This window comes from Mustela lutreola, chromosome 1, assembly GCF_030435805.1.
Source record: "Mustela lutreola isolate mMusLut2 chromosome 1, mMusLut2.pri, whole genome shotgun sequence".
NCBI classification, from domain to species: Eukaryota; Metazoa; Chordata; class Mammalia; order Carnivora; family Mustelidae; genus Mustela; species Mustela lutreola.
Window position 1 is genome coordinate 34,811,785 of NC_081290.1, and position 16,663 is coordinate 34,828,447.

Sequence of the window (16,663 nt, forward strand, 5' to 3'; positions counted from 1 at the left end):
GTACCCAGCTAGATTCTAAACTCCCTAGAAGCAGAAACTTTGGCTGTTTGCAGTGTGATCTTAAGAAGGTCATAGTCCAATGGGGGAAAGAACACATAATTAGGAAACAACACGGTAAATGCAGTGATGGAGACATGCTCAGTCATTACCTGTTAGAGTGACTGAATCTCCCCTTCTCTGATCCCCCTCCCCGGGCCCATGGAGAAGCTAGCACGTTTAGTCCATGCTGAATGAATAAATAAACGAAGAGAGGTCTATTTCCACTTACGGAAATAAGCTTCTGTCGATCCCTTCTGTAAGACACAAGATGTGTCTGCTTTGTGTTAAGAAACAATACTACAAATTATAAAGAAAGGAAATCTGGGTTGAGAAGCAGATTTATGAGACGTGAGCAAGTGAAAGAAAATATCTCTACTGGTGAGGCTTAGAGAAAAGGGTACCCAACAGGGTGGCAGGAAGAGTGAGGTTGGCCTGCGTTTGCCACCAACTCATGGAGCTTTGGGCAAGTACAAAACAGTCCCAAGATCTTAGTGTCTTCATTCATAAAGTAGGAGCCTCCTCCCAGCTGAGGGAGATAATGTGAGAGGTCAATGATACAGCTGCCATTTACTGAGCATTTACTATGTGCCAGACATTGTGCAGTTTTTACCTGTATGAATTCCTTTAATCCTCCCTGCCCTCTGTTTTTGTTTCCATTTTACAGATGAGGAAACTGAAGCACAGACAGGTTAGATAGCTTGCACAAGGCTGCAAAGCTGGTGAGAGCAGGGCTGGAATTCAAATTCAGCTTTGGCATTCAAATCCAACTTTAGAATCCAGTTTTGGAATTCAAATCCAAATTTGACTGTAGACTCTGAACTTTCAGAGAACTTTTTAAATGATGAATGATATCAGGAACACAAAAGAGTATATAATGCACATAAGAAAGTTTTTGAAGACTAACAGAAAAAAATAAAATGATCGCCCATGTGCCCACTTCTCAAATTAAGAAATGAGACATTACTAATGCCTGTGACATCCCTGGGTGACCTGTTCAGGCGTATTCCCTTCCCCACCCAGAAAAATTAACCACTTATTTCAATGCTGTGTTCATCATTCCCATGCTTTAAAACTCTCTCTCTTTTTTTTTTACTTTAAATATTATATTTTTGGAGGCTCCTGGGTGGCTCAGTCAGTTAGCCATCTGCCTCCGGCTCTAGTCATGGTCCCCGGGTCTGGGATCGAGACCCGAATTGGGCTCCATGCTCAGCGGGAAACCTGCTTCTCTCTCTTCCACTCCCTCTCCGTGTGTTCTCCCTCTTGCTGTGTGTTAAATAAATAAATAACATCTTTTAAAATGTTATTTATTTATGCATTTATTTATAAATAAATATAAATAATAAATTAATAAATAAATAAAGCTTTGCTTGCATTTGAATTTCAGCCAATGGAATCATATTGGATATATTATTTCACAACTTGGGTTTTTTTCCCCCAACATTGTCTACATTCACCAATATCGATATACACAGCTACAGCTCATCATTTTTATTGTTGTGTAGTATTCTGTGTGTGATATACCAATATTTAGTCAGCCACTTTCTGTTGATGCCATTGGACTGTTTCTAGTTTTTGTTATTACCTACAATGATGCTGAGAACATTCTCATACATGCTTCCCAGGACATCTACGCAAGTGTATTTCTAGGGCGTGGATTTTCTGGGTCAAGGATATAGGCTAGGCAGCACTATTAAGTGTTGCCGAATATTATACCAGTGGACACCCCCATGAACATCATATAAGATTTCCAATTGTTTCAATTGTTTCATATCCAAGCCTTAAGAGTGATACTTCTTAATTATTTGCCAATATAGTGTGGAGATGGTATCTCGGTGTGGATTTTGTTTTCATTTCCTGACTACTCATGAAATTGAGTGCCTTTTCTATTGTTTATTGGTCAGGCCATGCATATTTCCTCTTCTGACACTTGTCCATTTTTAGATAGGCTTTTTTTTCTTATTGATTCATAGTAGTTTTTTATATATTGTGGATAAGCGCAGAGCTTCTTAAATGTAAACATGTCATTAGAAGACACATAACTCTTGAACATCGCTATCCCAAAACTGTTCTTTTGCTTATTCAGATTAATCAACATACTCTTCCTTCCCACATAGGAAGCCACCAAAAACAAAATGCCACCACTATTTGAACAATAGTTTACAAACATAAAGCACTTCCATAATTAGTACAACTTATTGTACTAATTATATTTAAAGTAACCCAGGAATGCTTATCTTTTTTAAGACAGGGGGTCTGAGACTGAAAGACATATGATCCAGACTTTCTGAACTCCAAAATAAACCATAACTGTCTGGCCTCCTACTTCTTCCTGGTGGCTCTTTATCTACCATTAGGTATTAAGTTCCATGTCAGGGTATATTTTAGAATCAACCAAAAAAAGTTAAAGTGAACTTTTAGGCTGAATCCAGTACACTTTATGAACTACATCACAAGTAAATTCTAGGGTTCATTTTATCTTTTCTGGTGAGAAACTGCCCAAGATCTTGGCCAGTGATTCGGCTTTGCTTTAGCAGAAGAAATACAACCTGAGCAAAAATAAAGCCCTATCCTTGAGCCGTTCTGATCCTACTCAATTCATAGGATTGCCTTCTCCGCACGTTGGGAATGAATACTCACAGATGCCCCGTCCCCTGCCTATCATAACCCTACAGATCTCATGCTGGGTCAGTACCCTTCCTTGCTACCAAATCCTTTAAGGAACAGAGCCAGGTTCTTCTCTCCCTTGTCACTCCCTCATTCAGAGGAAATACTTGAAACCTGTGAGATAGAAAAGTGAGGTAAGAAAAAGAGTATTTTCCAAGCTTTATAGCATCATATCATAATGTATTTATTTCATCTCTGCCATTTCACATACAATCACCTATGAAATGATACTTAAAAGCCAAGGATTACAGCAGAAACGTTTTTCAAATGATAGTGTTCTGTTAATAAGGAAGATCTTGGGGGCACCTGGGTGGCTCAGTGGGTTAAGCCTCTGCCTTTGGCTCAGGTCATGGTCTCAGGGTCCCGGAACCAAGCCCTGCACTGGGCTTTCTGCTCAGTGGGGAGCCTGCTTCCCCTCTCTCTCTCTGCCTGCCTCTCTGCCTACTTGTGATCTCTCTCTCTGTCAAATAAATAAATAAAATCTTTTAAAAAAATAAGGGAGATTTTGTTTTCATTCCCAGAACAAAAAATAAAAAGGGAGGACTAAGATCAGATTTGGACTATTTCTATTAAAAATGATGTTCGAATGCTAAGCCACGTGACTGGTGGGGATGGGCTCTACAAGGCGATCTGAGATCGGATGTGGCCAAGCCATACATATAGTCGGGCTGCTCAGGGAGGAAGTGGGGCACAGCGGCTTGGAGCAGAGCTTTGTAGTCATAAGGACCCGCTCAAGACTCTGGTGCTGTCACTCCTCTGCTCCCCAGCCTCAGCCTTGTCACATCAACATGCCGAGCATTAGTTTCCTTGTGTAAGATGGTATTTATTAGCATGGCCGCCTAGACACCATATGATAAGGGAATGCACACTCAAGGGCTTAGCATAGAGCCTGGCACATCCAAAGTGCTCAATGAACTTGATCCATCAGGATGCCTTTGGCTTTCTTATGGCTCAGCCCAATCTCATCACACTTGATTCTGCTGCTTTATTTATTTATGTATTGAGAGAGCACAAATTGGGGGGAGGGCAGAGAAAGAAGGAGAGAGAGAGAAAATCTTAACCAGGCTCAAGGCTTAGCAGGCAGAGCCCAACACAGGGCTTGATCTCACAAGCCCGAGATCATGACCTGAGCTGAAATCAAGAGTCAGATGCTCGACCAACCGGGCCACCCGGGTGTCCCTCTGCTGCCCCATTCAGATAGTCAGTATAAGAGAAACAAAATAGGATGCATTACTAGAGCACTCTAATCAATTCTTTAACGGAAACGAGCGTATTTAACATCGTTACTTGGAATCGTTAAGGATCCGCATAGAAGAGTCTACCACATGGTACAGTGAGTTTGAAGTTCAAGGGGCATACGTCCAAGTCTAGGCAGAGCATACCCTGCGTGGACCCCAACAAAACGACTTCTTTTCACTTTCTACCCCACTGGGCTGACGAGGGTCTCCCTCCTCGTAGCCACACTGCGGCATAACAGCCCTAATCCCCTCTCTCTTTCCGAGTCAGTTCAACACAACTTTAATTAAGGTTCCTTCCCTATGCCAGGCCCTGGGGACACTAAGACACATAGGGGGGGTGCCTCTGCCTTTGAGAACCCAGGGTCTAGCAAAGGGGACAGACACTAGTCTGTCAGGTCCCTGGGGAGGACTTACACATGGATTCCTGCTCTCACATGTGAGGGTACCCAGGGGGAGCCTGTAAGCTTGGTTCCTAGCAGAGCGCTTACCTGTGTGTCTGTCTGAGTGAGGGCAAATCCGTCTGATTTTGCCCTCTCTGGCTTGCGCTTCTTCTTCCCCTTCCACCATGGAATCACCTCATCTTCCCTCACTGAGAATCAGGTACCTGGGCCCTCCCATGCTCAGACAGTCCCTTTCTCCCTTCAGCAAGAAAGAATGAAAAGCCTGAGGACAGCCAGTTTTAGTAAGGAGAAATTCATTCCTGCTAACACGTTAAATAGCCTTCTACCCTAAAGACTGGGCTCCTGAAGGAAAACCTACCTGAATGATTTAAGACTGTTTCTATGTTGGAGGAGAGGATTGGGATCAACAGGGAAATCAGAGGCGATGAGCTGTCCTCGCCTCCCCTGCCCGATCAGCTTTCAAGCCCTCCGAGCATGAAGAAAGCTGAATCACGGCTGCTCTCAAGCCAGACACAAGGGTGACACAGAGGTGAGGACAAGCCACAGGACAGGAGGGCTGGAAATGTCTGGCTGAAGGCATAGAGGTCAATCCCAGGGAACTAAGGGAACCCTGGCCCCAGAGAGAGACTAAGACCCAGGTCCCATGCCTTTTCCAGTATGTACACGAGAGAAGAGGAGAAGGAGAAAGGAGTCTGAAGACAAGCACAGAGCTAATCTTAACACGGATTATAGCTGTAAAGGACTGGGCACATAAGGAAACTAAAAAATCGTGTTGGTTATGTCAACATACATTATTCATAGTCATTCATGCCCACTCTCTTACCATTTGTACGCAACGGCCATGTTGTGCTAGAACAATGAGGGACTTCAACAAATGTGGTTCAGAGTAGTTCTAAGTTTTATTCAATTTAGGTGAGCAAATGATACACCCGGATGCCTGCCTTCACAATGTCACCCTCCCATTACACAGTCCTCTATTCTCAACTTTAACAGCTGAACAATATCATTGCTTTTAAGCTATTAGACAGAAAGAGGTTGGAGGAGGTAGAGTTGAGTCCTTCTGTATTCAGTATTTCTCCTGATAACTTTTATTATCTGAACAATTGTTATACAGTGTGCCTGTTCCCTGTGCTTGGAATTCATGAATTCTTTTTTTCACTCAGGTGTTTCATAATCATGATAAGTAAAAATGAGAAGTTCCCACCTTTTTTTCCCCCCAACACATACACACATATATATATAGGTAGATGCCTTCCCAGTGATCTGGATTCAATCCTAACCTTAATAAATTATGTTTCCATGCCAGCTCAGTTTAGCGATCAATCAGTAAATTTTCTAAATTACCATCATACAGAGATTTGAGCCGGCTCATCGTCAGAAGACCTACAACCAGCGAGGAATCACGGTGTTGGAAGAAGCAGGCAAAGGGTACTGGCTACTGAAGTGAAAGTGAGACTTCTTCTCTTCTGTTGCATTGGTTGCTTTGGAGCAGTCTGATTCTCTACCTGGAAGGTTTCCCTTCCATCTATTTTGGTGAAAGAGGGAAGAAGGCTTAGTGCGCAATTGGACTTCTCTGGGTAAAAGGTAGGATCATAAATAAGAAATGCTTTTTTTAAAAAATATATAATCGTAGAGCAATCTAGTGATGGCTGTTTAAAATTTCAATTTTTAATCAGGTAGCATTGAAGAATCTTATGTTCTTGAACAGTATATTATATACAACTCTGAATAACAGGTAGATGAGAGAGTAAATGCAAGGATCCGACCATGGTCATTTTAAAATCTGATTACCTGGTAATACCTAGCGGACAAGTGGTGTCCAGAAAATCACTACTTCAGGGGAAAACACTACAAGCCTTTGGCAGAACCCCAGAGGGTTATATCCCTCATATAGCAGTCCATGTTTGGGACCATGTAGGGAAAGACTTCCCAAATGTAAAACTAATTGTATACAAGAGCTATACACTGTGTTATCATTTAAATAAAATACGTCTTTAAATATGGAATTCTTGGAAAAACTCACTTCATTGTCCAAAATGCTGGAGACTACTTTGTTTTTTTAATTGAAGGTGAAAACCTTCATTATAGAACCTTCCAATCGGACGGGGCAAGAGGTTTTCATTTGTAGAGTATATTTCATAAAAACAGCTAGTGGCCAAGTCCCATCAGTGACAGCATCCTAAGGGAAGTGCTGTGACAGACGTACCTAGAAAGAGCATCAGTCCTTGCTGGCTTGCCTGCTCTCCCTGTCCCTGTGAGTCTTTGCAGGGAACAAATGAGTGTGGGCCGAGTCTCTGGGAGGCTAGAAAATCTTGCACTCGTTAATGGAGAAGAACCTCCTTCTGTTGCGTCTCCTGGCTTGGTTGACAGCAGTCCGGACAGCGCACTCGAACACCTGCTGAACCCCCCGGTTGCTGAGGGCTGAGCACTCCAGATAGCCCTTTGCTCTCACTTCCTGGGCCAGTTTTTTTCCATCTATGGCATTGATGCAGGAGGCCCTGTGAGGCCCCATCTCCCTCTGGTCTGTCTGGGTGGCCACCACCAGCACAGGGGTGCAGGGCAAGTTGCTCCTGATTTCGGCAATCCACTTGTTCTTGAGGTTCAAGAAAGAGTTATGGTTGGCCACAGAGTAGCACATCAGCACCACGTCGGCCTGCTGGTAGGACAGGGGGCGGATGCTTCGGAAGGCATCATTACCCGCTGTGTCCCAGAGGCCCAGGCTGATCTGGATGCCATCCATGAAGACGTCCACACCTGTGTTCTCATACACTGTGGGTTTGTAGGCCTCAGGGAAGGTCTCTGAAGTGAAGCGCACCAGGAGAGAGGTTTTCCCCACAGCTGAATCTCCCACCAACACACACTTGATGGAGCTCAGCATCTTCCCAGCCTGGAGTCCTAGCTACAAGTTCAGAACCCCAAGGGAAAGGGCCCTCAGTGGGCTGCTGAAGCAAAGGCCATTCAACGCAGCGAATGAAATCCGGAGGGGGTAGGGAGGAGGGTCGTGTTCTCAGGACCTCGGACAGCAATTCTCCCCTTCCATCCGAGGGAGATGTGCGCTCTACATGAAAAACCTCTGAAGGCCAGTCTTCAACTGCAACCAGCTGCAACAGAAAGAAACAGGGGAGGGGAGGATTGAGTCTTTCTTCTTCTTCTTCTTCATTTTTTTTTTTTTTTTTTTTTTTTTTTTAGAGAGAGAGAGAGAAAGCTCCTGCAAGTGGAGGAGGAGCGCGGAGAAGCAGAGGAAGAGAGAGAATGCCAAGGAGGAACCATGATCAGCCCAGAGCCTGATGCAGGGTCTGATCCCAGGACTCTGAGATCATGACCTTAACCAAAGTCACGAGTCAGTCGCTCAGCTAACTGAGCCACTCAGGAGCCCCTTTCCCTTTTTAAAGACGGGGCGCTTCCTCATTGGCATTCTAATTAAACACGGGCTCCCCTCAGTGTAGCCCTCCAACCCACTGTCCAATCACTCTCTCCTTTGGTCAGGAAAGCTGTGCACATACCCCAGCCCAGACACCCACAACCCCACCCAGCCAAGAAGCAGAAGCTGGTTTTTATCTCTAAATCAGCCCAGTGATTAAAAAAAAAAAAAAAAAAAAAAAAAAAAAAAAAAAAAAAAAAAAAAAACACCAGCAACTGCTCTGATATCAACATGAAAAAGACCTCAGTAGCAACCTGATGTGTGAATGCTCGCTTTCAAACAGCTCTCTGTTGGCTTCTGGTCCACGAGGTGGGGGAAGGCGCCGACAGTAGCTTCAGTTTCTAATAGATCCCAGCCACTTTGGGAACTGTGACAATGAGAAGCATAATGAGTGACCATATAAGCATGTCCCGTAATGTATTGATTAATCAGCCAGTCCTCGGTTTATGTGGGAATTTGCACTAAGGTCAGAGAAAAGAAATCACCGGAACTCTAAAAATTGGCTGTGGTTTTTCTCTTGATGTTTCACCAAAAACTGGCTATAGATGTAATATAAACGGCACTGTCCTTGGCATTTTCTGCTTCTGAAATCAAGCTCTATAACCGAGACGATGACCTCGGTTTGAGCACTTGCTTAAAAGCAACCCTACTCAGTGTGTGTCCTTAAATAGGGCTGGATAAATGACAGCAGCTGAATTTCCTGAGAGGGTCAAATAAATTCTCATTCCCTGCTGGTGTGAGAGCTCCAGACGATGAGATCAGCCTTGAAGACAGTGTCCCGTCTGCCGAAGGACGTCATCGCAGGCCAACCCAGCCTCACACATAGGAAAGGTCTTTCAGACCAAAATTCAGAATAAAGGTTATTAGGACAATCTGGGCGTATAGCCTCCCTGACTGGTGATATTCCGACTTCTCGCGTGTAAAGCAATGTATAGTCTGCCTCGAAAAACAATTTTTTAAAAGATTTTAAAATTTATTTTAGAGGGGCGGTAGGTAGGGGCAGAGGGAGAAGGAGAGAATCCTCAAGCAGACCCCCTGCTGAGCAGGGAGCCACATGCAGGGCTCGATTCCAAGACCCTGAGATCATGACCTGAGCTGAAACCAGGAGCTGGCCGCTTAATTGACTGAGCCACCCAGGCATCCCGCAAAACATAATTTTTAAAATATTATTTTAAGTTTAAAAATAGTTTAATTTTTTTAATTTTTAAAAATTTTAAATATTTTTTAAAATTTTAAATATTAAAAAAATACTTCTAAAAATGACTCTTCTAAATCCTGCCATTCTCTTCCAAGAAATCTTTATTCTTATCAACTTATAGTTTCTGTTTGTTTAATTTGAAATAATAGGCTTTGCAAATGAGTTAATCAAATACATAATTCACAGGAATTTCACGGATTCATTTTTTAATGACCCATGAGCTGGGTGGCTTTGGCTAAGTTACTTAACCTTGGGGAGCCCTGGTTTCTTCATGCAGTTATTTTAAGTATTCAGCATGTGGAGAGTCTGTCTTAGTACAGAACTTGGCACATGGGACCAACAGGGAACCATCATGTTAGGTATTTCCACTACTGTTTATTTAAAATGCTAAATTTTAGGGACAGCTGTGTGGCTCAGTTGGTAAGCATCTGCCTTCGGCTCAGGTCCTGGTCCCAAAGTCCCGGGATCGAGCCCCGCATCGGGCTCCATGCTTGGTGGGAAGCCTGCTTCTCCCTCTCCCTCTCCCCTGCTTATGTTCCCTCTCTCGCTGTGTCTCTCTCTGTCAAATAAATAAATAAAATCTTTTAAAAAATAAATAAATGATATGCTAAATTTTAAATAAAAATTTAACTGGTGGCTCAGTCAGTTAAGCATCAGACTCGATTTCAGCTCAGGTCATGATCTCAGGGTCCTGGAATAGAGCCCTGCAGGACTCCGTGCTCAGCAGGGAGTAAGGTTCTCTCTCTTGCTCTCCCTCTGTCCCTCCCCCCAACACTCTTGCACTCATGTGTGCACTCTCTCTCTCTAAAAAAATATAAAATAAAATGCCAAATATTGAATGTTGATGGCACTGGGGCTAGGATGTCAAGTGTTTGACTAGACTCTGTCTTGAGACTCACAATGGGTCACTTTCATGCACCACGGTCCTAGATATCTATCTCTTCGTCACGAGACCTCTGAGTGAGGTCTCCTTGGGGGGTTCTGTCAGGTCTCTGATTTTAGCTCTTTAGATCTACACATGGCTTAAATATACGCGTTTGTGACCCCCTCATTATTTGGTCCAGAGCCAAGACATTTTAAGACATTTTTGAGTTTCAGTTTGATGCTAATGGAGCAGGACAGGAACTAGGGGGAAATGTGCATGTGTCAGACTTTTGGTTATTAAATAAAATCTTTCTAATAGATTGATTGAGCAAAAGCCAAATTTCCTGAGTAGGTACCTGCAACAAGAAGAATACCAACTTTAAAGTTGAGTGGATCTGGAACTGAATCCTGGCTCAAAACCAACCCCTATGCGACAACCTTAGCAGAGTTTCTTATCCTCCCTAAGTCTGTTTCCTCCTCTGTAAATCAGTGTAATAACATCAACATCACCGGGTTGCTGAGACAATTAACTATGTTTAGATGTATAAAGTCCCTAGCATAGTGCATAATGTAAACATACTATATGTACACAGTCAACACATAGCAAATATAGGTAAGTCCTACTTACATAAGTAAGTAGTCCTTATTATTAATGTCATTGTTAGATAATAGTCACTAAATGCAATGCTAAATGATTAATTATAAGTGGGGAATTAGAAGTAGCCCTATAGAGTTCTCTCTGCCAAAGACTGCCTTGTAAATCTTACACTCAGCCATGATGACCAGAAAAGGGGGGATTTCTTCTTGTAGCATGAAAACAAAAATATAATGTGAACAAAGAAATTCCTATTTTGAGACTTGCCACCTACCAAGCTTCCAAAAGTCAATGACATTCATTCCCAGCCAGCTCTAGCACTAAGAGTCACATCAGGTCAGCTCTCAGGGTCTCAGTTTCTCAAACTGAAAAGCAGTTAGATAATATTAACTTTCTCTGTGGTTCTATTAAAACTGAGACCAAAGGAGAAAACTTCATTACCTGCCTCAGTGAATACAAGAAGCTAAACCCCTGTATTGTTCTGTAGCAGCAAAGACAGATGATATACCTTGCCTTGACACACGTAGCCTTCAGCAGATGGCTAAATATGGAGCTGGGAGGTGGGGGAAGGGCCTCCGGTCCAGGTTAGAGCACTACCCTATATAGACATGACAGATATCTCCAGCTGGCGTGTCACATGTACCCACAAAAAAAGCCGTATGGGTCCCATCATACGGCTTCCAGCCTGATGGGCTTGCTTTCAGTGGAATTTCTCCTACAATGAGAAATTCTCCCTAAAAGGGACTGTCGGTGAAAAACAGATGCGGTTTTTCCATGGTACTGCACAAATGGCTAACCAGCAGGAGGGCCCCCATTATATGTCTCTCAATGCAGAAAAGAGTTACTGAGAGTGATTTCAAGTGGAATCATGAGGGAGGCCACTAAAATGACCCTGTGAGGGCTTCAGTCACTTTGGAATCAATGCATCTTCAAACTCAGAAGCTCTCAGTTCTCAGTAACTTAAGTTCTGTCTCCCTTTATTCCTTTTTTCACTGTTTTCATGGAAAGTACACCTTCAATGGGGCCAGATGTGTTACACATAAAGAGAAGATGGGAGCGAGTCTTCATCCCCCCAAAGGTAACAGGGTAAGGCAGGAGCCTCCGTCCATTGCAGCAAAAGGACAGAGGTGGGCAAGAGGGAGGGCATAGGGATGAGGCGCCCTCATCCATTTCATCTCCTGGAAAGCTGAGGGCTATCTAATAGGAAGTCTAGGATTCACTCTGGCCTCTGGTCCCATGCCAACTAACAGATCCCCGTTCTTCCCTAATGATCTTTCTTTGGACATACTCTGTGCTTCTTTCATTTAAAGTATTTTTTTTTAAGATTTTATTTATTTATTTGACAGAGAGAAATCACAAGTAGATGGAGAGGCAGGCAGAGAGAGAAAGAGAGGGAAGCAGGCTCCCTGCTGAGCAGAGAGCCTGATGTGGGACTTGATCCCAGGACCCTGAGATCATGACCTGAGCCGAAGGCAGCAGCTTAACCCACTGAGCCACCCAGGCGCCCTCTGTGCTTCTTTTATTTGCCTGCAAAGACCTTTCCCTTCACTCACTGCACCCCCCCAACTCCCACCCCTTCTTGAGAATGTTTTCTAATGACCTGAGCCACGGCTAGATCAGTCACCCAACTTGTGTTGTCATAATCTGTTCCCACAGACCCATCCTGTAGCCATCATCACGCCCTGATAGAATAGTTTGCCCTCTTGGGCTTATCTCTCCTTTATAAACCTGGAATAAGAATTGCCTCGCCTTCTTTGCAGGAAGTGCATAAGGATCAGGTAGCAATCATACCAACAAAGCAACAATTATGATCATTATTGACTAATTATTATTGCAAGTTCTAGGTTATCTGGCCTTTGATTGAGGTGGCTTATTTCCAAATGCTGATGGAATCCTAAGCTATCTTTCTCAAAAAATATGAACCAAGGATGGCCTCTCGATTACAGAGGATACATCTGAAAGGCATCCTCCTCAAATGGGCTTTGGGCAGAGGACCTGCACTAGCAGCAGCCAATTCATTCATTAATAAATGGATTCTACCACGAATATAACACACTTAGATGATGAAGAAAACATCATGTACTTCAGTGACCTCATCTCCCAGCAGAACCTTCCCTCAGTGACCCCCTCCACAGCCTAGCAGTGACACCACAGCGAGACCAGACCTTGCCCCACATGGATGAGCCCATGAAGACTTCCCCATCTGGCAACGGGGTTGGGGACTTCCTTTCCTTTCTTTTCTTTGGTTGGGAGGGGGCCAGTAAGGCCCAATTCAAAAACTCTTAAGCAACTTAATAGAGAAAAATGTCATTATCTCCAAATGTTATCACTCCAGATTCCAATTCAGGTTCATTCTCTAATAAATATACACGTCTACAGATCTCAACATTTTCTCAGATTTTTAAAAAAAAATGTTGATTTTCAATAGTCTACACACTTGCCAGGTTTTAGCTAAATAACTTTCCATTGCTTCAACAATCCATAAGAGCCCGGCCGTTCTCCATGGTTAGCCAAGTCTTTGAGTTTGTACGCCAGGATTTCTCCATCATTAGCAACTGTGCTATTTTACATATTAAAAATACCTATGCAAATATATATACATATACACATATGTATGTATATATATATGTAAGTTACTTTTATATGGGATGATGATTTCTTGGGGGATATATTCACAAATGTGGCATTACTGGGTCCATGGTTGTTTTGGGACCTTTATTTACATTTTTCGGCATCTTTCAGGGTCTGTACCAAGTACTTTGTATTATTCATTAGTTGTTTTATTCATTTAAAAAAAACATTTGTTTAGCCCTTACTGTGTGGCGGGCACCATAACGTGTTCTGAGAGCATACTAGAAACACGTAGAGAAATCACTATTTCACAGCGGTAGAGACTGTAGGCTGTGGCGAGTCTTGCCTGCAGCCATACAGCAAGCAAATGGCAGAGGCAAAGTGAGCCCTACCCTGTCTGACTCCAGAGCCCCAGCAGCCCCGCATGTCCCCCTCGGCGTGTAACTCTCGCTGGCACTGGCCCCACATCTCAAATGCAACCACGCTTCCTATGCAGACCCAGTTTCAAGACACTTTAATTGGGGTTACTGCCTAGGCAGTTGCCATCTTTTTTTTTTTATATAAGATTTTATTTATTTGACAGAGAGAGATCACAAGTAGGCAGAGAGGCAGACAGAGAGAGAGGAAGGGAAGCAGGCCCCCCGCTGAGCAGAGAGCCCGATGCAGGACTCGATCTCAGGACCCTGAGATTATGACCTGAGCCGAAGGCAGTGGCTTAACCCACTGAGCCACCCAGGCACCCTTGAGTTTCATCTTAAGAGAGTTCATTTCACTAATTTTCAACCCTGCTTTAGTAATTCCCCTTAACATGTTTCTCATTACTACAAATAATGATTAAATTCCCTCTTCAAAATCAAAGAAGGAAATTCATTCCTTTTTTTTTTTTTAAAGATTTTGTTTTTAAGTGTTTACTGCACCTAATGTGGGGCTCGAACATACAACCCTGAGATCAAGAATTGCATGCTCCACCAACGGAAACAACCAGAGACCCCTCAGTTTCTTTTCATTTTTTTAAAAATTTTTTATTCAAATTCAATTTAGTTAACATATACTGTATGATTAGTTCCAAGGGTAGAATTTAGTGGTTCATCAGTTGCATATAACACCCAGTGCTCATCACATCACACATCCTCCATAATACCCATCACCCAATTCCCCCCCAGTTTATTTTATACAAAGATAATTTCTGTTTCAAATGGCTTTTGTTCTGAAACTTTGCTTGCAAGATGCTGGTTTGCAACTTTTATTTTATTTTCTATAAAGATTTTATTTATTTATTTTAAATTTTTTCTTTTTTTTTTAAGATTTTATTTATTTATTTGACAGACAGAGATCACAAGGGCAGAGAGGCAGGTAGAGGGAGAGGGGGAAACAGGCTCTCCGCTGAGCAGTGCACCCAATGCAGGGCTCCATCCCAGGATCCTGAGATTATGACCTGAGATGAAGGCAGAGGCTTAACCCACTGAGCCACCCAGCTTGACCCTATTTTACGTTTTTTCTTATATTCATTTAGCCAGCATATAGTACATCATTAGTTTTTGATGTAGTGTTCAAGGATTCATTAGTTGCTATAACAACTTTTAATACGTGTTCTCCAGAGTCAAGGTTCTAAACAATATTTACATTCCTAATTATAAACCCTATTTCATCCTGTCATAACGGAGTTAAAATGGAGCACCACCAAGGATTGAGAACTCCCATTATCTCAGTGCCCTGAGCCTCGAAGCCTCTGAGCCAGGAGCCCTGCTCCTCTAACCCATAGGTCAAACAGGAAGCATGGCACCATTCCTCTCCTCTGTTCCAGCCACCCTGCCCAGACTGGTCCCTTCCATTCCCAGGAGAACAATAATCAGATCATCACGACGGGTCTAGAGTTCCCATCTTGCTACAAGTAAGGAACAAGGCCAGTCAGCCAGCCAGCTGCCCAGAGCGCCATGAAGGAACTCCAGAACCTCATCTCAGAACTATGGTGGCTGGCAAAATGTAGCTACCACAGTGTTTCCCAGAATAATAGAAGGCATATTCTGAAAAACTGCTTGGAGCTCGGCGTGCGGTCTATGCAAGCCATGCTCAAAGGTCATGTGCTCTCTGAACTCTTCTTAAGCAACGTAAATTTCATTTACCAAAAGACTATTTTCTCAGTTGGGCACCCATGTTCAGGGCCAAGCTGAATTGTTCCAGGAAAGAGAGAGCAAAGAGGCACGCGTATCTAACCATTCTATGATAGAGCGTTGCTGTAAAACAAAGATTGTCAAACCACGGCTCACCCGCAGGCCACACCCACCATCTGTTTTTGTATGGCCATGAATTAAGCATGGTTTTTACATTTCCTCCTGATTGAAAAAAAACAAAAACAAAAGTTTATTTCACGACATGGGAAAATTACATGAAATTCAAATTGCCGTGCCCATTAATAACACTTTATTGGAACAAATCCATGCTCTTTTTTTTAGTATTGGCTATGGCTGCTTTCTTGCTACAACGTGAAGTTGCAACAGAGGTCTTACCATTCACCAGACTAAAATATTTACTATTCTGTCCTTTACAGAAAAAGTTTGACAACCCCTGCTACAAAGAAAGCAGTTCAGAGTAAGAAAAGAGAGGGCAGACTCTGGGCTCGGGCAAGCTTGGGCTGGGTGGGCTCCAACATCTGACACTTACTGTGTGGCCTGGGGCAGAGTACCTAACCTCTCTGAACTTCAGTTCTGTTGTCAATAGAGGCAATATAGCCTAATGGTTAAGAATATGGATTCCGGAATTGTAGTGCCTTCTGACTCTACTAACGACTGGCTGTGTGACCTCATGAAAGGTCTTTAACCCCTCTAAGCCTTTGTTTCTTCAAATTAAATAAACAACAATGATCATGCTTTCTTTGCAAAGGTTATGGTACGGAATTTAATGGGATAGTGAATGTAAAGTACATAAAATGTATGGGGCACAGAGTGACGATTACAGAAGTATCTCCTTTTATTATTATTTACCTAGAGAGTGGATGTAAGATCATTATAAACTAGTTATAAGTTTGACAAAGAGCTACTGCTGTGAGGATGTTGATATGAAACCGTCCTCTAAACCGCAGGAAAGGGAGCAATTAATTCTCTGGTGACGAGGAAACTGCTACATTCAAAAGGTAACATTGGGTGTGCAGGATGAACAACATTTTGACAAACAAAGGAGGGAGGGAAACATGTGCAAAGGCCCAGCAGCATTAAAGTACAGGTTTGGGGGGGCGCCTGGGTGGCTCAGTCCTTAAGCGCGTCTGCCTTCCGCTGGGGTCATGATCTCAGGGTCCTGGGATCCAGCCCCACATTGGGCTCCATGCTCAGCGGGAAGACTGCTTCTCCCTCTCCCACTCCCCCTGCTTGTGTTCCCTCTCTTGCTGTCTCTCTCTCTCCCTCTGTCAAATAGATAGATAGATAGATAGATAGATAGATAGATAGATAGATGTATGTATGTACAGGTTTGGTTTGAGAAGTGCAAAGTGGTTCCGGGAGTCTGCAGCGGGGTTGCTGGGTGGCGAGAGAGAAGACAGCAGAGGGAATTATGGGAAATGCGCCTGTATGTGTTTTCTTATAATCCAAAATGGCTTCCCGCCTGTCAGCATCGACAGCGTATACTATGAGCACCGCGGCCAGCTCAAATCCCCCGGCCTTTTTGCACGTTGAGTCCTAC

General features: G+C 43.2%; 1 protein-coding gene across 4 annotated transcripts in view; it reads right to left on the bottom strand.

Annotated features, from left to right (window-relative positions):
* Positions 1–5,222: 5,222 nt before the first annotated feature.
* RHOH (ras homolog family member H) overlaps positions 5,223–16,663 on the bottom strand; it is a 47,354-nt gene continuing 35,913 nt past the window's right edge. For 3 of the 4 annotated variants that reach the window (XM_059163074.1, XM_059163055.1, XM_059163064.1), the window contains 2 exons: positions 8,018–8,130; positions 5,223–7,443 (listed from right to left, as the gene is read on the bottom strand). In XM_059163074.1, the coding sequence (XP_059019057.1) occupies positions 6,645–7,220 (576 nt within the window). In that variant the 5' untranslated portion in view covers positions 7,221–7,443; positions 8,018–8,130 and the 3' untranslated portion in view covers positions 5,223–6,644. The remainder of the gene's footprint in view (positions 7,444–8,017; positions 8,131–16,663) is intronic. The other variant, XM_059163085.1, reaches the window with a different exon arrangement.